Source organism: Equus caballus, chromosome 16, assembly GCF_041296265.1.
Source record: "Equus caballus isolate H_3958 breed thoroughbred chromosome 16, TB-T2T, whole genome shotgun sequence".
In the NCBI taxonomy this organism is placed as follows: domain Eukaryota; kingdom Metazoa; phylum Chordata; class Mammalia; order Perissodactyla; family Equidae; genus Equus; species Equus caballus.
In genome coordinates this window covers 76,603,636-76,625,318 of record NC_091699.1, presented here as the reverse complement: position 1 = coordinate 76,625,318, position 21,683 = coordinate 76,603,636, and the positions used below count along the sequence as shown (strand labels likewise).

Genomic DNA, 21,683 nt, shown 5'->3' with positions numbered 1-21,683 from the left:
CTCCACCCCCTACTCCATAATTTCCTCTAGATTTATTAGTCTGAGGCTACAAGTCCTAAAGCTAACTAGAGGTGGGTCATTTACCAGTGGTGTGCCTTTGGACAATTTATTTAAACTTTCTGTCCCTCAGTTTCTTTTGCTGTCAAATGAGAATATTATGAGTAGCCATCTCTTAGCATCATTGTGAGGATTAAGTAAGACAAAAGCACGTAAAGCCCTTCTCACGGGGCGTGGCAAGAGGTCCAGGCTCAACAAATACCAGCTGCTGCTGACCTGCTGCCATCATCTGTTCCTGCCTTCTCTACTTTGCCTCCTCAGCACTCTTCTGTTCACAACTATTCATTCCATAAATACTGACCACACTACTACTATGCACCAAACACTCTTCTTCAGCACACCTCAATGGACAGAAGAGACCAAATGTCTGCCCTCATGGCATTCACAATCTAGTGGAGGGCGACAGGCAATAGACAGTAAACATACATGAGCACATAATAGAGAATTTTCAACGGTGGTAAGTGTAAAGAAAAAGGAAACAGAGCAAGGTGAGGAGAATCAGGAGTGTGCAGGGGGAGCTGAAATTTAAAGAGAGGGGTCAGGGTGGCCTCACTGAGAAGGTGACATCTGGAATAAAGATGGATAGGAGGGGAGGGAGTTGGCCATACTGATATCCAGGACAAGAGCTTCGAGGCAGAGGGAAGAGCCATTGCAAAGGCCTTAAGCTGAGATCATGCAGAGGTCTTGTGGTTGGAGCTCAGAGAACAAAGACAGAGGAGGAAGAGGAGACCAGGTCAGAGAGCCAATGGGGAGCCAGATAATGGAGACCTGCAGGCCACAGTGATGACTGTGGCTTTTACTCAGAGTGACAGGGGAAGTCCTTGCAGGGTGTGGAACAGAGAAGTGACACGATCTGATTTATTTTAAAAGGATCCTTGTGGCTGTAGGGGGCAGCTAAGACACTAACTCAGTGTCCAGGCGGGAGATGATGGTGACTCAAAGAGGGTTGGTGGCAGTGCAGGAGCAGCAGGGAGAAGCGCTGGATTCTGGGTATATTTTCAAGGTAGAACCTTCAAGACTTCCTTATGGACAGGTCGTGGGGTGGGGAAGAAAGAAAGCACATGAGGATGACCCTGAGGATTTTTGCCCCACTAGCTGGGAGAACGGATAAGTTGCCACAACCATGATGGTGAAGATTGTGGGTGGCACAGGCTTGGGGGGAAGATCAATAATTTGGTTTCAGAAGTGCTGAATTTGACATATCCAGCAGACATCAAGCAGAGATGTTTGTTAGACAGTTTAATACATATTTGAGTCTGGACTTCAAGAGAGGGGTCTGGAGATGTAAACTGGGGAGTCATCAGCTGCCAGGTGCTATTTAAAGCAGGAGACTGGATGAGATCTCAATTAAGGTAGAGAGAAGAGTCAAGGACTGAGCTTTGGGACCCTCCACCACAGAGTTTGAGGAGAAAACAGCAAAGGAAGAAAGAAACCGAAGAGCACGTGCTGTCCTGGAAGTCAAATCAAGGAAGCATGTCGAGGGAGAGAGTATGAGCACCCTGCCAGTGAGTCCAGTTGACAAATTTGGGAAACTTCTCTACAATTTACTTATTCTCTTGAAATCCACAGAGGGAACTGGGCTTAATCCATTGTTACAGGAACAGGCGTGAAGAAATCTGTTTACATTTCATATATGAGCATCCTGTGAAATGGGCCGACTGTCAAATTATTCTGTCAGTTTGGGTTCTGAACAGCTTAGCCATCTTCGTGCTGCTGGGTCATTTCTCAGAAACAGGCTGGGGGAAAATTAACTAAAAAGAGCTCTGACCCATCTCACATCCGTGGTCCCTCCTTGTCGACAGCATTGGAGAGTTGGAAGGAGTTTACTTCCAGCCATTCCAAAGGGATTTTTTGAAAGGAAGAGGAGATAAAAGGATATTACTGAGCAGAGATGTGATGTCCTGAAAGCCAAGAATGAAAAGACACAATGAATTCAAATTCTCAGCTTGCAGCCATGTATGCTTAACAAGACACGTAAACACAGTGGTCCTGACTGCTTAAAGCTGGAGAAGCCGCCTAAGACATCCCAGCCCAGCTAAGTTTCACAAAAAGCCATCACAGGGGCTGGCCCCGTGGCTGAGCGGTTGAGTTCGCGCGCTCTGCTTAGGCGGCCCAGGGTTTCGCTGGTTCCGATCCTTGGCACGGACATGGCACCGCTCATCAAGCCATGCTGAGGCGGCATCCCACGTGCCACAACCAGAGGCACTCGCAACTAGAATATACAACTATGTACCGGGGGGCTTTGGGGAGAAGAAGAAAAAAAAAAAAGAAGAAGACTGGCAACAGACGTTAGCTCAGGTGCCAATCTTTTTTTTTTTTTTTTTTTAAACTATCATAACGTGACAATTAGTGCAGTGTGGTACCTTGTTTTGGGTCTCAGAACTGAAAGAGGACATTAATGTAAAAATTGATGAAATCCAAACAAAATCCACAATTTAGTCAATAGTAATGTACCCACGTCAATTTCTTAGTTTTGACAAACGTACCATGGTAACATAAAATATTAATGATGGTGGAAACTCGATGAAGGGTATATTGAAATTCTTTGCATTTTCTTTGTAACTTTTCTGTTAAATCTAAAATTATCCCCAAACAATATTTATTTTAAAAAAAGAAAGAAAGAGACCCCCTCAAGTCACATGAGGCAGTGACTGAAATAACTGGGTCTGGGGAGAAAAGAATAATCTCCTTTGATGTGCCCCAACTGTAGGCACGGGAACAAGCGCACACGCAAACCTCAGGCTTTGTGAATCAGGCAGGGTTTCCCACAGGGTAGGCCTTCTCAGCCCTGGCTGCAGTCCACCTCGGAATCACCTGGGAACCTCTCGCAGAGTTTGCCTTAATTGGTATGAGGTATGGCCTGGGCAGAGGGACTCTGGAACCTCCCAGCTGACTCTAACGTGCAGTCAGAGTGGAGAAGCGCTGCCGAGGTGGGGTATAACTGCCACTCTGATTGTCCTTGAGCGATAACTGAACAAGCCTACAGAAAAGAGAAAACAGGAAGAACGACTTGCAGAGACCAGTCAGCTAGATTCCTATACCCTCAAAATAGACCAACCTCCAAGGGGAAGGATGAGAGAAAAAAGAAACACAAGAACGGGGACCTTTCTCTATCTATGCCTCTTTTGGTCAAAAAAACTCAAAAGTTCTTCCAAGTTATTTGCATTTTTTATTGTGGTAAAATATACATAACATAACATTTATTGCTTTAACCATTTCTAAGTGTACATTCAGTGTCATTAAGTATATCCATAACATTCACCACTATCCATTTCCAGAACTTTTCCATCACACCAAGCAGTCCTCACTTCTTTGACACCTTATAAATGGGACTTGCGCCAAAACTGAATGTGAACAAGTAGAAAAATTTAAATGAATGCTTGTCAAACAAACACATAACAGCAGATTTAGACGCCGAGCATCTGTGCACAAATCTTTCCTATCACAGGAGGGCAAAGAGCCCACGTGCTGAAGTACCTCGGATGTCAACACAACTGGCCACGGATGTCAGAATTGTTTAAGACCATAACCAAAGACCACCTATTCTGTGTCACATTGACCTCATTATTCATACACAAACATCGACTGTAATAAAAACTTTGCATAAACTCACAGCCGTACCCAGAGATCCTTACTCATTACAACTATCACTTCTGCCAAGGGTTGTGTGGTCATTCCCCAGGCAGCTGGAGGGTCAGAAGGTCAAACCAAGGGCTGCAAACTTGAAGGTCCACAAATAAGGATTGAAAGAGGATTTTTTTGACCAAAATACATACTCTAGACACTGTGTTCTCATATAAAAGGTAGAGGAATCGTCTTCATGTGCACCAAGAAATATGCTTTCTCCAACACAGAGTCCTGTCAGACATGCTTACACAGTCCCGTTGCTGAGAGCAATGTGGCTGTAGAGTAACTTGTCCCCACCATGAGAAAGCCAGAGCGCAGGAGTGATGTTGAATGGCAAGCGCCGTGTCACTAAGGTATTGGGGTGACAATGGGAACACTGGAAACCATGGTAAATTGCGTCATTTATATCCCAATCATTACTAGGAATTCCAGGCCAGGGTTGCCAAATCTGCTAACTTTTTAAAAGAAGTCATTATACAGAGTTGTTATGTTGACCATAACTGCCAAATTTTGGCTCCAAACAATGTTTTTACATGTTTTGTAGGCCAACATGTTTGGGATTGAATTTGACCTCTCGGGCACCAGTCTCCGACTTCTGGGTTGTATACACAAAGCTGCAATGTGAGTCACAGAAGGCTGGAGGCCAGGGAAGAGATAAGAGAGAACAGATTATCTAATTGTATCATAATCAGAATAACTAACCCATAAACCCAACCCGGATATTTCATTCCTTGTAACGACTCAGCAGATTTTCCCTCCTGCGATCTATCCAGACCACGGGCACGGCCGGGACATTTACACAGCCTGTCTGCTCTCACGGTGGCCGGGACATAACCCTTTTCTAAGCCATTAAAAACACATGTTTGCAAGCAAAGACTGTAATGCTTAGGACTGCTGTAAATATCCAAAATGGTCGCAGGCAAGAGGGTTAATCCTCAAATTATTCTGACGAAATGCCAAGCAGTCAGTTGAATACCCATTCTCGTCTCATGGGTAGATCTGAAATGAGGCTACTGAAAAACAAATGCTGTTAAAAAACTATTATAAACTATACTTTTAAATAATAAACATGTGGATAAAAACTATCATAACACTACTTTTAAATAACAAACATGTAACAGATCTCATTTCAACTCATAAATCCCTTAGATAGCTTCAAAGCCCATGAGTTTAAACAGCATCTTCTTTCTCCCAGGACACGAAGCATAGTTTGAACTTGAGTTACGAAAAGAAAGGAGAGGGAACGTGCAGTTCAATACGGCTATTTTTGCTTCATTTAGGAATAATCAGAAAGAACTGGTGACAAACACAAACTTAGATCACTAGGCACTTCTCCAACTGGAAAAAAAAATTATTAAATGTCAGTTGACAGAAACAAATTCTCTATCTCTGGGAAACAGGAAGGAATTTTAAGATATTTCCCCCAAGGCAACACCAGGCTCAAGCAGAATGATGAGAATGGCTTTTTTTTTTTTCTTAAGGAGTAGTAGGGAGGGAAATGAGCTACAGATCTGAAAAAAGATTTGTCAATGAAAGAAAAAGAAGGCTTTTTCTAGTTTCATCAGCTTATGCAAAACTAATGACAATAAAAAATCTATTTACTCACTTATCTATTCATCATCTTCTTGGCCACTGACCACATATAAGGCATTGAGCTAGATCCCCCCCTTAAGAAACTTATCGTCTAAGGAAAGATAAACTATATGTAAACAAAAGTGCAATGAGAGTTCAGTTATTTCCATTGTCAGGGATCAGGGAAATTTTTAACAAGCAAGGAGCACATAAGCTGAGTCTTTGAAGCCATGTGGAAATTAGTCATGGGACAACGAATAAAAAAGGACATTCCAGGCACCGACAACAGAAATGAGGAAGGATCTAGATGTAAAAAAGCATGACTCTATGATGGAAATAATAAACAGGGCAGTTTGGCAAAAGTTACATGAAAGTGAGGGTTGCTTATTACAGTTCAGCTGCATCAATAAACACGAGCCTAACAAATATCTGGACCAATCTGCTGTTAGAAGGAATCCGTACTTGAGTGCCGTGCAGCGGCTAGAGCAGAAAAGTGAGAAACGAGGTTGGAAAGAAAGGATGGGAGCACGTTGCTACAGGATGGGACTAGACTTCATTGTGAGGTAAAAGGGAGTCATGGATGGTCTTAGATAAAAGAAGATACTAAAATACAGATTTTAGGAAGATTAAATAAGCAAGAGCATTGTGTGTGATGTAGGAAGAGGGGAAGAATATTTTAGGAGAGCAGAAATGAGAGCTGAGCTTTTTATAGAGGGAGTGGATGGACAGGGGAGAGATTTTAGGTATTTCTTGTCTCTGAAACTGGTGGTGGTTGGGGGTGGGGGGAATACGCTGCTGCTTCCCAAAGATGCTCTCAGGACAACGGGGAAAAGATTTCCAACAACTTTTATGGCCTCCTCTTTGCAAAATGAACCAAATCTACAAAAAAAGAAAAAAAAATAAGGTTGCTTGAGTCAAAAGTTTCCCCTAAGAGTGAAGTTTAAGAAATGCTTAAGGGAAAAATCTGCCAAGAAAACAAATCCCGGTGAATCTTTAAATAAAGCACTTTCTACAGAGTCCAGCAGGGGAGTTGTGAAGTAGGATATAGAAAGAAGGAGAAAACTAACCTCTAGAGGGGTCACTGCCCTTTTTTCTGATTTTTGCCTTCCTCTTTCAGCAACAGACACTCACCACATCTGTTGATAAGGGTTTGGTATCACCGGGAACATGCCGGAAATGATGGGAGATGTGCAAACGACACCCTAATCACACGCTCCCTTAGGGAGCTATGTACTGCCAGCGGGGGGCAAGTCACCATGGGCATCTAACTACCCAATACCACTATTTATTCTAGAGAAGTCTTGCCACATCCTGTCTTGCTGTTTACAGTTAGAGCCAGCTCACTGGTAGATAACCCATCAGCTACTGCGCAACACAGGGAGTTCACCATTAACCTTAAAACAAAGTTTACCCCAGTGATCCCTGTATAATGTAGCCGTCAAAGAATTTCCATCCCACCAACCTGGACTACAGAAAAGAGGAGAACCACCATGAGGAATGGGATTCGGGGCAGAGTCCTGCTTTCTCTGGAATCCTGCTTGGCTCCTCACTTACTTTGAAAGGTGTGGGAAACACTAACATTAGTAAAAATGCACAATCATATTTTATCACAAACATAACGCTGAATAAAAAAGCAGGTCTTCCTGATATTTACTAGTCATATTATCTGCAAACAAAAATAACAATAATAGCTACACACATGAATGCTCTTCATGAGACTCTCTCATGGGCCATGTCCAGTTGAGTGGCAGAAGTCTCTTCTATGCATGTTTCATGCACATCTTCCAAATTAAAGGTTGCTTATTGTTTCCTTTCCTTCTAGATCTTCCTACCTACATCCTCTAACTAACTGAGGTGATGGAAATGTTCTATATCTGCACTGCCCAATACAGTAGCCTCTACCCACATGTTACTACCAAGTACCTAAAGTGTGGCTAGTGCAACGAAGGAACTGAATTTTAAATTTTATTTAATTTTAATTAATTTAAATTTAAACTGCTACGTGTAGCTACCTAATAGGAAAGCACAGCTTAACTCTTTTCTCAAACTTCAATGTACACGCCTGGGATCTTGTTAAAATGAAGATACTAATTCAGCAGGTCTAGGTAGGGCGTGGGAATCTGCATTTCTAAGGAGCTCCCAGGTGATGTCAATGCTACTGGTGCCTGGACCACGCCTTGAGTAGCAAGACTGTAAGTGCTTCAGGAACCATCAGCGTAACCCGGAAGCTTCGTGGATCAGTGGTCTCCAAACTTCTTGATCACATCCCTGTCAGTAAAAGATTCCTGAGTACTACGGTATCAGCATCTTACATACGTTACAAAACAGAAATTTTAAAAAATAAGAAACAGGTGAAATAAGCAATATTTTAAAATTATAATCACAATAAAGTTTATATTATTAATAACCAATATTTCAAGCCACAATATACACTTGAAACAAGATTCACTGTTAACAATGGCGGAGGTAAATCCACATTTCAAAACATCTCGTCGATGAGTCCAAATTTCCTTGGCCGCCATCTGTCAGATCTGCATAGGTGAGGAGCGGTGCTTCTATCTCACTAACAAAACTCTTCTGAACAGTGAGAGATAGTCAGCGCGGCCATTTCTGTGTGTGTGTGCGTGTGTATGTGTGTATGTGAGAGAGAGGGAGAGAGAGAGAAAAAGAGAGAAAAGGAGAGAGAAAGAAGAAATTCTGTGTATAATCTAGACCAATGGTTACCAAGGTGGGGTAAACATACCCATTTTTTTTTTACATTTACGTTACTGGTATTCTCCTCAATCTGCAATCACTTTATAGCAATTTTTTGTCAAGTGTATATTTCACGAGGGTTAATTTAGTTAAAACTACAAAAAATAATCCACAAATCCACTTCACTGAGTTCTCAACGGAAAGTGTTCCTCTGAACCCGGCCTCCCTCAGGAGCCCTCCTGCTCTGTATAGACAGGCGACCCCTGACATCTGCACCCAGCCAGGGCACCACCTTCATCCTGAACGTTAACTACCAGTAACACAGAATTTCTCTCCTAATTTTTCAATATACATAAATACACATAGAAGCCCCAGTTCTCCTCCAACATGGGTATGTTTACCCCATTTTGGTAACCACTGGTCTAGATTGTACACAGAATTTTAAGAATGATCTCAAAGTTCTACAACACAAATTTACTTCCAACATTAATAATGAATTCCATGTTCTTAAAAACAAATGGTGGAAATTCTTCTTAAATTAGTATGTAAATGCAATTACAATTTCAACAGGGTTTATTGGGAACTGGAGAAAATCACTTTAGACTTTATTTAGAAAAATCAATGTGAGAAAGTTGCCAAGATTCTGAAAAAGAAGAATGGTGCCCTACTAGATATTAACATATACCACAAATTCACTGTAATCAAAATAGCATGGTATTGGCACAAAACTCAATAAACAGATCAAAGGAACAATAAAGAAACAGGAATAGATTTCTCTCTCTCTATAGAAATCCAAACTACAATAAAGGTAGCATTTCATTCAGTGACAAAAGTTATGTTAATGTAATAAGTGCTGTTGGCAAAGGCAGTTGTCTGGAAGAAAATAAAGTTAGACCCCTACCTCACACCCTAACTCCAACCCAGTGGTTCTCAACTTGGGGCAGTTTTGCCTGTCAGGGGACAGTGGGTCACGCCTGGAGACATTTTTGATTGCCATACCTGAAGGGGTGGGAAGAGGGGGTGTTTGCTACCAGCATCTAGTGGGTAGATGCCAGGATGCTGCTACATATCCTACAATGCACAGGACAGTTCTCCACACAAAGACTTATGCACGCCAAAATGTCAACAGTTGAGAAACTATGTAGGTTGAGAAATCCTACCCTAACCCCAACCCTAATGGTTAAAAAATTAAAGAGGAACAGTGTTAGAAGAAGACAGATCCCAATAAGAATCCTGGCTCCTCCACTCATCAACAGTGTGACTCTGGACAAGTCACCACTCTGAGGCGTGTTTTCTTCATCATGGCTTTCAGTAGTAAAGATAATGTATATCGTGAAGCGATGAGCAAGGCCAGCCACAGCAACAAATAACTGGTAGCTATTCTGCCTATTACCATAAATGATAAATCATATTAAGAAGTGCCTACAAACGTATCAATGTTCTTCACAAGAAAAGTGGGCTTCTTTTTCCAGTAAGATCCAGGCTGCCTGTAAGATCCAGGCTACATGACAGCGCAAATTCGGGGGACTTACAACTATAGAAGTTTGAGAATGCAAACTTCAACAAGTTACACATGTTATAAATCCCCCTAGAGCAGGGATGGTGCTCATCTCATTCTAACAAAGGCTACTACCTCAGAAGACAGGAGACATCTAATAAATACATTTTGATTTTGTTTTTAGGGAGCAGAGGGAGAATATCCCACTAACGCCCTTAGAACCATCATCTGCATGGAAACATTTAGTGCAGAAACTGACACGATCCAGCCAGCCTGCTGAGTGGAGCCATCTGGGGAGCCCCTAATGGTTTGCAGTGGCAGCTCTATGTACTGAAATCAGTTTGGGGACAACCAGGCCTCTGGTCCCACAGCCTACCATGAGGACTGGGGATGCTGCAAAGCCCAGAGAATTCTGGGAATTCTCTGAGGACCCTTCAATAAGCTCGAGGGCCCAAGAGCTGAAAGATGGAGTATTCTGAGACATGAGGCTCAAGATGGAACTTACACCCCACACACTCCCACTCACCCACCCCACACTTCAGTACTGAGAAGTCATTACGAACTTCTTCAGCCTAATTTTCCTAGGATCTAAAATGGGAGGTGGGGGATAAGGGAAGATAATGGTACCTTTCAGCTACAAAATAGAGTGAGTCTAAAACCTCTGCTGAACACACAATAATGTTTTCAACAAATATTAACAACAGAAACAACTATCAGAAGGACATAGTGAGAATAAATTACAACACATACAGGAATGAAGCAAAGTGCTCTCACACCCTCAGAAAACAGGTGTCGTATGAATACGAGTTACAAATTTGGTTTTTAAAGTCTTTGTAGCCATTTTAAGTTCCAACTCATGGTCGATGAATAGGAAGCAAATGAAATGTACTCCACTAAATCATATTTATAGCACTTACCTCTTTGTAAAATGGTTCCATCTTTCAGCCATTTAAAAAATTACAGACAACAGCTAGATAGATTATAGAGATAATCCTTATATCAAAATCTCAAGAACACTGAAATCACTAATAATGTACTTATATGGATCTGAAAGTTCTTTGTCACCTGCTGCTGCATTCATAGCTAAAAATGCAAATTCAATTAGTACTAGTCTTTTCCAGGACCCATCACTGGTGATACGCAGCATATCTTTCTTAGCTTGAAAAACACACACCATCTAAGCTACCTCTGACTGACAAAAAAGAGAAAGACAAAAGAGACTTTGCCAAGAATATTTAAAAACAATCTGAGTTCCTAAATTTAATATGGGATAGGCATATACATATAAAAATCTAACACTTTAGTAAAATTATTTTGCAACTAAATTACCTACATTGTATGCACATGACCCTCAAAATACTAAGCACCTCTAGAGTCTACACGCAATGCCACCGAACAAATCTTCCTAGAGAATCCATTTTTATTTAAAGATTGTGTGTACGTGTGGGAAGAGGGGGCCTTTATTTATTTTATTTTAAAACAAGTACAGACATTTCTTGGTACTGTAGTATTTGCATAAGTTTTAAGATCAACAGGAAATTTCAAAGAAATTTAGTGCTTGCACTTCTGTGTTTTGGGTACCTGCTTGCTGTCTCTGCCATTCCAAATGACTTCTGGGAAAGACTGGAAATCACTAGTATGCTAATTCTCTCTCTCAGAGGAGACAAAAAATAAATAAAAAATAAAGCGCGGGGAAAGACACGGGCAATCAAGGACAGCTATGAAACAGGAGAGAAAATAAGCTTTCATGTGAACAATGCACGTCTCCCTTGCTCTCTCCACTGGGATAAAGGCCGACGCTTTGGAGGGAGAGAGTAAGGGTATCCAGGCAAGCCATTTAGGGGTGCGGACTGGAAAAAACCCTCTTTCCCCAGGAGAATGTGGCTTTACACCGGCATATTAGATTGGAAAGTGCAAACACAATAATTAACAGCGAATCCTGAAACTTCAACACGCCAGAAAAGGGTGTCACTCCAGAGAGAGATGGGAAATAGGAGGAATACATTAAGATAGGCTTCGGTGATGCTGGACAGCTCTGCGGGGTAAGGTGGCAGCCCAGGAGAGCTCATCAAGTTCTGCAAACACCTCGGAAAGCTTGAGAAAACTGATGAAGATGAGACCATGCTGGCAACAAGGGGCAGCTTCGAGCACAGAGTGGGGGCCCTTCCTCTATCTGCACCCAAAATAACGACCTCCATGCTAAACCAACACCTTATTCCCTGCTCTGATTTAAGAAGAGAACTTTGAATCCACCTTCCTCAATTTCTGCTCTCTGGGAATAAACCGGCTGCTGCGGTTTCTCCACCACAGTAACACCTGTCAATCACCGCTGGGCCCCACGTTCCTTTTCTTCCCCACGTGTGATTCCAACAATCAGCATGCTCCAGGGCTGAAGCCCAGCCTCGTGTGTGAGCATTTTCTAGGGCACACCTCAGTAGGCGCTGCCACCCCCTGTGTATTTCGTTTAATTATGAAACCTCTTTCTAGAAGGCCTATAATTCTCCCAAGAGTCAAAGTAATTGGTAGAAATTAGACATGAAGAGACACAAGGCCACCTAAAGAGGACACTTCTGACTATAATTTTTATAAGAATTTTCTTTTTACTTCCAATACAATTTTGTACTTTTCCAAAATTTGCCCTTTTCAAATGCCAAAGAAAATGTTCATGTTATCTTGTGGGCTATAAAAAAGGCAATGTAATGCATTTGTACTCCACTTATGGTTCACAAAGATTTCCTTTCTTTTGAAGGCCATCCTTTGGATGTTTTTTAAAAAGAAAAAAAAGCATGAAAATAACCTGCATATATACATAGCCCTGTGGCAAATCACTGTTATTTGGGTGTGACTTCTGGCGGGGGGTGGGGAGTGTTCCATCACTTGGGGTCCATGCTGTGTGGCTGCATTATCAAGATGCACTTTTGGTACTGACAAATATGTAAACCAAAGACAGATCTATCTTGCAATGAATTTATGGCCCTTTAGTGAATGAGGGTAGCCAAATTTCAGGGTATAGTTTTATTCCACTCAATTCAGGAATATTCTATTGAGTAACACCTACTCAGCATCTGGCACTCTAAGTAAGTAATGAGAATCCAAGGATGAAAGAAGATTTAGCAAGGGGGAGAGGAGCTGGCCAGACACAGAAAAACAGTAACAAGACACTCAGAAGTCTGATGATTGCTTTATGTGAAAGGAGGAAGATGCAGCTCAAAGGCGGATGATTAACGCCACTGAAATAAGCATTACACTGATATCTAAAGGTTGCAAGATGGCAGCCAGCGGAGTGGGGTGGGGATACACAGTGTTACTTTGAAAAAGTGAGGCAACATCTAAAAAAGAAAAGTTTTCACATAAAAATCCAGATGTCTGCCTTTTCTTGGGAAAAAAAAAAAAAACCATAAGATCTGGCAACACTTAGCAACAATGGGACAGGTTTAGGCATTGACTCTACCATACCCAAGAGTCTCCACTCAAGGAGCCTGGCCTCTGTAGGCATCTGTGTTTGCAAGCCCTGTCAGAGAAACAGCAGTCTTCAGGATTTCAGATTCCCGGCCCCAGGAAAGGAAATAAGGGGTAAAGGCTAAACATACTCTGGGATTTGCTTTCCTGGAAATAAAACAGCAAGGAGCCTAAAGAATTGTCTCTCTCTGCATCACTTGACACTGGGCGGCCAGAGCTGACTCATTCAACAATCTGTGTTGCTTGTAAGTAGCTGGGAGTACAGCTTGCTGATGCGGTCTGAGAGGAAAAACTTCTCAGACTCCAAGCATATGGTCAATTTGGAACAGAGCAACCCACTTAGCACAGCTCTCGGCAAGCACTGCATCTCTTCTAAGAATCACTGGAGGCATCTGGTATAGAAAATGAGGACCACAGCAGCCTGGGCTCAGTCAGCAACACAGAAGTAGGCTGGTCCTAGTGGGCTCACCACGGCCTCACACAGCTTCCCCCAGCCTCTCCCAGCTCAGACTTCCCTCCTTGCTCCTGACTGCCCAGTGGACACCTCGCAGTTGACATCCTACCACCAGCAATTGCCACAATCACCATGAGACCAAACTGATGCTGTTCACGCTCCTCCTGTGGTAGACGCTGTCTGTGCTCCACCCAGATCCCCTCTGATCCCTCCTCTGATGCCCCTCCCAGTTCTGTGTGTCTCCCCAGCTTCTGCATGCGTCACCGTCTTCTCTGGCTACCGGAGCTGCTTTGCCTGGATAAGTCCTAGACCTGGAAGTGTCTGGGGCAGCTCATGGCAAATGGCTCCATATGACAGCCAGTTCCCTGGCCTCAAGGTGGACTCAATGCGGGATCAGCCTGCTCCCTCCCCTTCCCCGTCCCACATCCCCACTCCTAACTGATTCCTGCTGGGAACACTTCCTTAATAACCACATGCATGTGAATCCTCCTCTCAGGGTCAGCTTCCGGGAAAACTCCACGCAGACACACACCCCCTTCCCCATCCTCACTCCCTCCCTCTTCCAGTTAATCCTCTTGGCCACTCAGAGTCAAAAGCTCATGCATATTTTGATGCGTCCTCTTCCCTCATGCTGTCCCTTTCCAGCTAAACATTAGATCCACTATTTCCTCCAGTCAGACACATCTCACATCTCTCTCTTCCTTGCCTGCTTACTACAGCCTGCTTTAGTCACCGATCATCTCCCACCATAACTAACGCCATCAGCTTCCATTTTCTTCCTCTCTTAAGCTTTTAAAAACTCAGCACTTCTAATGGTCATTCCTCTAAAAATAAAATTAAAAAATTGCAATGGTTCCCCACTGACTTCAGGATAAAGTTTAAACTCGGCCCGGCCATCGGAGGTCTCCTGATCCAGGCCCCGTGCTCCTCATTTCCCTCTGGACCACGTGCTCCAGTCACGCCACATCATCCGTGCTCTGCTTTCCAGGTTCCGGCCTCGTCTGGGCCAGTCCCCCTGCCTGGGAGGCCCTCCCCACCAGCTGTTTCCTGTTCAAGTCTACCCATTATTCCAGACCAAGAGCAAATGGGGGCGGCAGCGTCTCCTCTTCTAAAGCACGCCCATTAACAAATGCCAGGTGAGAGGTGGAAACTCAGACCCAGAGATTCAGTTGAGCATGCACGTAGTTTGCATATATTTTTTACATCCCTCTAGTAGATAAGTTTCTTGAGAGCTGGGAGCTCTTCAGAGTAATATTTGCAGAGAGAAGCTACATCACACGTGTTATCTTAGAAAAATCTAACTGAAAGAGAGGAACGTTTACCACTTAAAACAGCGCCAGTTATTGCACTCAAAAGGCAGATGTGCCCCGGAGTGGATGTGAGATGGGAGGTGTGGAGATCCTGTTCCCTCAATTTCAGTTCCTGTGAACGCCTCTCTAGGTGCAAGCATCTCACCACCCTAGGTGTGATTCTAATGAACACTGGCTCTGAGCCCACACCTACTGACTTCCCCATGGGGCTCATTGTTGGAAACACCAATCCGATTTAGTCCTGTAGGAAAACGTGCATCGGTCAGGTAGAGAGATGCTACAGTATTACATTTCATGGGCAATCAAAGAGATTTTCAAGGGCGGTTTTGATTATATTCATTTTCCACCTTCCACAAGGGTTTCAGAATCCTACCCCCTGCATTAGCTGCCGCTCCTCTGTGTGCCCCACCCCCTGACCGTGGGCCAAAAGGCACCTGATGAATGTCGACAGAATTCGCAAATGTCATGGTCCCCCGTACCATATAAGGCATTATTCCAGGAGACCTGGATCCAAGTGGCTTCAACCCATTAGTGATGAAAAACACATCACTGACACCCTAAACTAGCTCTCTGTGTGAACAATGACAATTCAACAGCTGAAAAATGCAGCACAAGACATTTTTGTACTTACGTCTATAACCATAAAACGACCTAGAATTAAACCCACACTCATGAAACATCAGAAGTGACATTTTAATAACTGACTTCTTTTAGCCATCAAGTTTTGAGATCTTTGGCAACTCATTCTAAGGAAAACTGCCCGAAAAAAATTGAAGGACAACTTAACCGTACTTACAATTCAGAGTGAATGCAACCATATTGCCTGTTAAAAATCACTAGGTGTTCCGAAGCGAGAGCTGAGAAGGAAGCCCAAACTCCCTTTCTACTTATTCACTACATATCTCATATTCAGCTCCTCATTCTTGAGTTAGTTTTCAAAGTAACTGACTTTGACTAAACTCAACACTCTTAGGATGAAGAACGATGTATGGTTAGATGTGTGCTCTGGCTTGCCATCTTAAAATGAAATGGCAGTTATCAGGAATTTTCAAAAGAAAAGATCAGGTAATTTTTTATGGATTTAAGTGAAGTTTGTCAAAATGGTAGAGGGCCCAGAGGAATGTCACTGCGCTGAGCTTTGAGAATGACTCAATAATTCAGTTGGACTGTCAATGATGCTCTCAAATTACCCAACCTCCACTAGAATACATTTCATTACGAGACTTCAACTCTTTCTACATCCTAGGCATTACTCCTATGTTTGCTCAAAAGAAATCTCACCCAGCTAAAAGCTCCTTTCTCCAGAAACATTTCCTTGGTTTCCTTTCCAGCGAGCAGTGACTTCTTTTTCCAAACTCCCATGGTAGAAGGCTCACGTCTCATTTTCTCAGTTAAATTGTAGGGCCCTGGAAGGCAGGCTCCCTTCCCAGGTGAACCTTGCATCTGCACCCTCTACCTTCCCACCCAGTAGAGCTCCTAGCACAATATCTTAGAACGAGTTGAAGCTCAGTAAGTGTTTGCAGATGAAGGAATGAGTGAGTGAATGAATGCAAGCTTGTATGGTTCTGCTCTTTTTCCTGGTCTTGCTGCAGAACGCAAAGGCCAGTTACTTGCTAAAAACTTTATGTTCACTTTCAAACACATTAAGGTTGATATTCAAGTTTCAAGTCCTCATCCTATGATGATTCTTGCTAATGAACCTGATTTGGATTGATAGTAATCTAAAAAGTTTATCCACGGCCCTTTCAATGTGGGCTACTTAGAAAATATTAACCAGGCATTTACTTCCTCTTTGAGAGCTAAATCATTTAACAGCATCTGTAGCTGTCAGAACTTTGGCAGACTTTGTGAAAAATGTCATTTTAACTGTCCATATTAAAAGTTAACCACATGAGATTTCCTTTGTTTCGATTCTACTACTTGAACTCCCTACTGATACAGAAAAAGTTCTGTTGTTTTGCTTGTTTCTCATAGTGTGGGGTCTTTTCCTCATGATGCAAAAACACACGGTTAGTGCATTTGGTAGGAGAGAAAATGCTGTTCTTTAAAATTATATTGTATAATGACTGACTCTGCTTCCTACTATACCCAATACTAATGGGGAATGCAAGTAGGGGAAATTCTCTTGGTCATTTTTGCCATGAGAATGACAAATTACCATTCTCATTACTATCCCTGGTAAATTACCAAGTTTTTGAAACTTCCTTTAAAGAAAACACTGGGATGGGGGGCAGTTGCAAAGACCCAGCACAAAATTATCAAAGGAATTTCTTTCTCTGTACCTGCTTATTAAGGAGCTGGTATGCTCCTTAAAGTCACCCAGGCAGTTGGTCCAGGCACTCTGGCCTAGAGTGAACTCAAACCCAAGGAGAATGCCGTCTTCTCTTTCTTGAAAACCCTTCTGCACACCTCTGTCTCATTCTTCTTAATAGCTTGACCCATTTTCCTCTTCTGGAAAGTAAGCTCATTCGCTCAGGGCCTGTCCTCAGTGGAAGGAAAGAACTCCTATTGAACACCAGCTCCACTGCTGGCTTGTAATGGATATTCCCAAAAGTGGGGCTTCTTATTCCTGAAGAGGAGCTTTCTCACCCACCTCATCCAATCAGATACTGCAGAGTTGATTCAGGCCTTGCAAATCATTTAGTACCAGAAAAATGTACTGATATGCCCTCCAAACTACACCACTTATTCATAGCCAAGTGCAGCCTAGAACACAGGCCCTCCAACCAGGAACCCTATGTTCTTTCTCACCTATCCCAGTACTCAGACTGTCCCCAAGAGTGAAATGGCCATCCCCAGGAGTGTTGGTGAGTGTGAGGCACGAAGCCAGACAGGAATTAGCCAGGTCCTCTACTCACTTGCTATTCTAAGTGTGGTCTATGGACCAGCAGCCTTGGCATCATCTGGGAACATGTTGGAAATGCAAAGTCCCAGGCCCCACGCCGGACCTGCTGAATCAGACTGCACTTGAACGACAGCCCCAGGGGATTCACAGCAGGCACGTCAAAGTTTGAGAAGTGCTGCTCCATAGCAGGAAAAAAAAGACATCTTCACATTTAGAGTCAAGTTCATTTAACATGTGCTGACTTCATGGCAAGTCCCGTGCTGACATCACCTATAACAGAATCACACCGAGGGATACACCTGTGACTTCACCAAAGTGGACTTCTCCCCTCTAAACATCAAGACCAATGCACGCATCTAAGTAGAGAAACACGGGAGCCCAGTAATGCCTTGTGTAACCTGGAAGGCACACGGTAAGTCGGTTTTATTTTGTTTCCTTTCTGAAGTTCAGATTTATTTGAAGACTGTTGAGCGGTAAAACGGAGGAAAGGTGAAATAATGACTACTACGCCATCTAAAAGTCAAAGACACGCTCCCCACTTTTTTTCATAAAGGGCTTGTTCACAAACGTCACGGGTGCAGGAGCACAGTGCCTGCTTCACCTCAGGGGTAAGACACAGCTATGGGAGTCAGCCTGCCTGGGAACAAGTCAGAGCTCTACTTGCCATCTGTGAGACCTTGACAAATCATTCAATGTCTGGGCCTCAGTTTCCTCACCTTTAAAAGAGGAACAAAAATAGTAGCTATTTCACAGGCTGATTATGTGGATGAAATGATACTTATAAAGACCAGCACACAGTGAGCACTCAATCAAGGTGAGCTACAGTCATGATGCATGTCCCATGTGTCAGTGGAACCTAAAACCACTGTGGCTCCCAGAACAATTTCCTCTTGTGATTGACCAGATCTTGATCCTCAGCCAACTGGCTAAAGAAACCAATATGCAAAAAAGGCAGATATCAAGAAAATTTCACTTTACAAAAACCATGGTAATCCTGGACATTAGCACAGGTATATACCATCTTTCCTGCGAACTCTAGAGCACGTTGACTGGGACTAAGGGCCCCATAGCTTGATCAGCCACGAAGAAATGAAGAACTCTGCTTGTCAGGAAAGACGAGCCCATCTCAGTCACGCAGCCTCCCGCCTCACAGCCGTCGCTCGTGAGCTCACTAGCCGAACCCTTGTCCGCCCAGCAAAACGACTTTTAGAAAGAAAGAGAGGCAGTCACTCTGTACTCTCCCTCCTTTCAAAACATGGTGTATGTTGTCATTCCTCCCATGATAGTTGGCCAAAGGATAAATCTGATTTCCTTTGCCAGACTTACTTCAATTTTCATTTTTACGAAAGCAGCAAAAACATATGGTGCTTTCTATTCCACCTTCATTGTTTTAAAGAAATCATTTAAAATTAATGTTGCTCCTTTTGAGAAACCAATCTCCACCTCTCTTTTCCCAATTAGACCCAATAAAAATATGAGTAAGGAGCAGCCCTGATGGCCTAGTGGTTAAGTTTGGTGTGCTCCATTTTGGTGGCCTGGGTTCAATTCCCAGGCATGGACCTACACTACTCGTGTCTCAGTGGCCATGCTGTGGCACAGTTCCCATACAAAAAAAGAGGAAGATTGCCAATGGATGCTAGTTCAGGGTGACTCTTCCTCAGCAAAAACAAAAACAAAAACAAAAAAACGACTACATATATGTGTGTGTGTGTGTGTGTGTGTGTGTGTGTATATATATATATATATATATATATAAAAGTAAGCATTCAGTTGGGCAAGGCATACTTAAAAAAACATCCTCAAAGCCTTGAAAATCAAAATCAAGACTAAATCAATTACAGCACTTGACTCAAGTGGATTTTGTTTTTCCTTCCACACGACTGACAGAATTTACAGTGGGTTCAGAATGTTCAACTATTTCTAGAGTTTGGGGGAAGGCATTAAGTTTGTAAATAGTCTAAAAAAAATTAGTGAGTTTTCTGGCCATGCTTTTCGGATTAATAGTATTCTACTTGCTCTAGTTGTATCACTGTGGGAGATACCTCTTCAGAGGAGAGATTCTTCTCCACGTGTAATCCAATAAATTAAAGGAATGTAATCCAATAAATTAAAGTGTAATCTTTGCTAGGAGAGAAAATGCCTGTCCTTTAAAATTGTATTTTATAACGACTCTGCTTCCCACCATCAATGATGTGTGTAATCCAATAAATGAAGGAAGGGAAAGGATGTGAAATGGAACTCTCTGCTTACGCAGTTGGGTGTGGACAGCCACAGGATGCTAAGAAACTTCTCTCTGGTTGCCTAACGTACTGCCTTACGTGTCAGAGGGCAGAGGCCTGGGAACATCAATGCAAATTTCAAACACACACTCCAGCCCACCCCTAATCCTCTTAATTCCCCTCTTCCATTCAACACAGGTTAGCCACCTCGCGATCCTAACCATCTACCCGCAAAGGCCTTACCTGTCGGTTTTCTTGATCAGAATGGCCCTGAAGATGTGCTCGAGGGGTGTCTTCTCCTGTTCATGGATCGGCTGCACAAAAGGATGCAGAGCCACCAGCGAAAAGCCCTGCTGGTACAGCTCCAGGAGCTGGGCGGGCAGGTCGCGCAGGGAGGCCAGCCTCACCGCCGAGGAGCGCGGGAGCTCCGCTGGGGGTGGGGAGAGGAGAGCTCATCAGAGACCCACGGACACTGCCTGCCCCACCCATCTGAGTCCCTCTCCCCTTGCCCTTGAGACAAATCTCTAGGTCACCTCTCACTAAAAATGAGTTCGTTCCGTCTTAACTACTGTCCTCAAAGAGAACTTACAAGCACCCAGATATTTTGCAACTCATCCAAAGGCACTGATAATTGGATATTTTAAATACTGAGTCAATCTGCTCAAAGATCACATTGAAAAAGTCGTTTCCACCCCCCTCAAAAAAAATTAAAAAGAAAGAAAAGCAGCAGAAGAAGCAGGGGTGGGGGGGCTGGAGGGGGAGACAAGGACTGTGGGCAAATATAAAATCGCCAGGTGGCAAAAAGCAGCACCAACAACCAAAAGATAAACCAGAACAAAATTTCTGTGACACTTAAGACAAAGGGGTCATTTCCTTGATTTGTAAAGAAACCACTCCAAAAAAAAAAAGAAAAATGGACAAAGTATATGAACAGTCAATTGCCTAAAAACATAATATTTGAAAAGACACTCAAATTAACTCAACATTAGAACTATGCATATCAAAACAAATAAATATTCTTTACCTACTGAATTATTTTAAAATTTGCATTTAAAAAATTTTAGGGGCCAGCCCCATGGCCGAGTGGTTAAGTTCCCACACTGCATTCGGCGGCCCCAGGTTTCACTGGTTTGGATCCTGGGCATGGTCCTAGCACGGCTCCGCTAAGTTGATCAAGCCACACTGAGGCAGTGTCCCACACTGCACAACCAGAAGGACCTACAACTAGAATATACAGCTACGTACTGGGGGGCCTTGGGGAGAAGAAGAAGAAAAAAAAGATTGGCAATAGATGTTAGCTCAGGTGCCAACCTTTAAAAAAAAATTTTTTTAAGAAAGGCAGACAAGATTCAAAATTCGAAAGGTACAAGCGTATACAGAGCCAAAGGCCTACGTCCCAGGTCTGTCCCTGCCTCCCAGGCTTTTCCCTTGACGCAATCAATATTATTCATTTTTTGTATACATGTCAACAATCGCTGAATTCATGCACAATTAAATAACTCTATAGATCTCGCTCCCCTTTTACTCAAATGGTAGCATAACATCACGCACCTGGCTTTTTATCAACTAACAGTGTACTTGTCTTAGAGACCTTCAATGGCAGTACACAGGGCTCTTCCTCACTCTTTTTACAGATGCAGTTTCCATTGTGTGATGGACCACAGATTATTCAAACTTTTGCTTTTATAAGTAATGCTGCAGTGAAAAACATTGCTCCTACATGATTTCACATGGGTGCATGTATATATAGTACCTCTAAAAGAATAAATTCCTAGGTGTGGAATTGCTGGGCTAAAGATAAATGCATTGTAGTTTTTTCAGATATTGCCAGATTCCTCCATAAAGTAGATACAGCTTTACCTCCCATCAGCGCTGTACAAAGGCATTTCCCTTCTCACGCCCCGGCTAATCTCATAGTGAAAAAATGACCCCTGTGAGGTGGTAATTT

The 21,683-nt window shown here is 43.0% G+C and overlaps 1 protein-coding gene across 6 annotated transcripts in view; it reads right to left on the bottom strand.

Moving 5' to 3' along the window:
* The window catches only part of RFTN1 (raftlin, lipid raft linker 1), a 198,120-nt gene that overhangs the window by 91,206 nt on the left and 85,231 nt on the right, over window positions 1-21,683 (bottom strand). For all 6 annotated transcript variants that reach the window (XM_005600912.4, XM_023620891.2, XM_070238110.1 and 3 more), the window contains exon 3: window positions 19,979-20,165. In XM_005600912.4, the coding sequence (XP_005600969.2) occupies window positions 19,979-20,165 (187 nt within the window). The remainder of the gene's footprint in view (window positions 1-19,978; window positions 20,166-21,683) is intronic.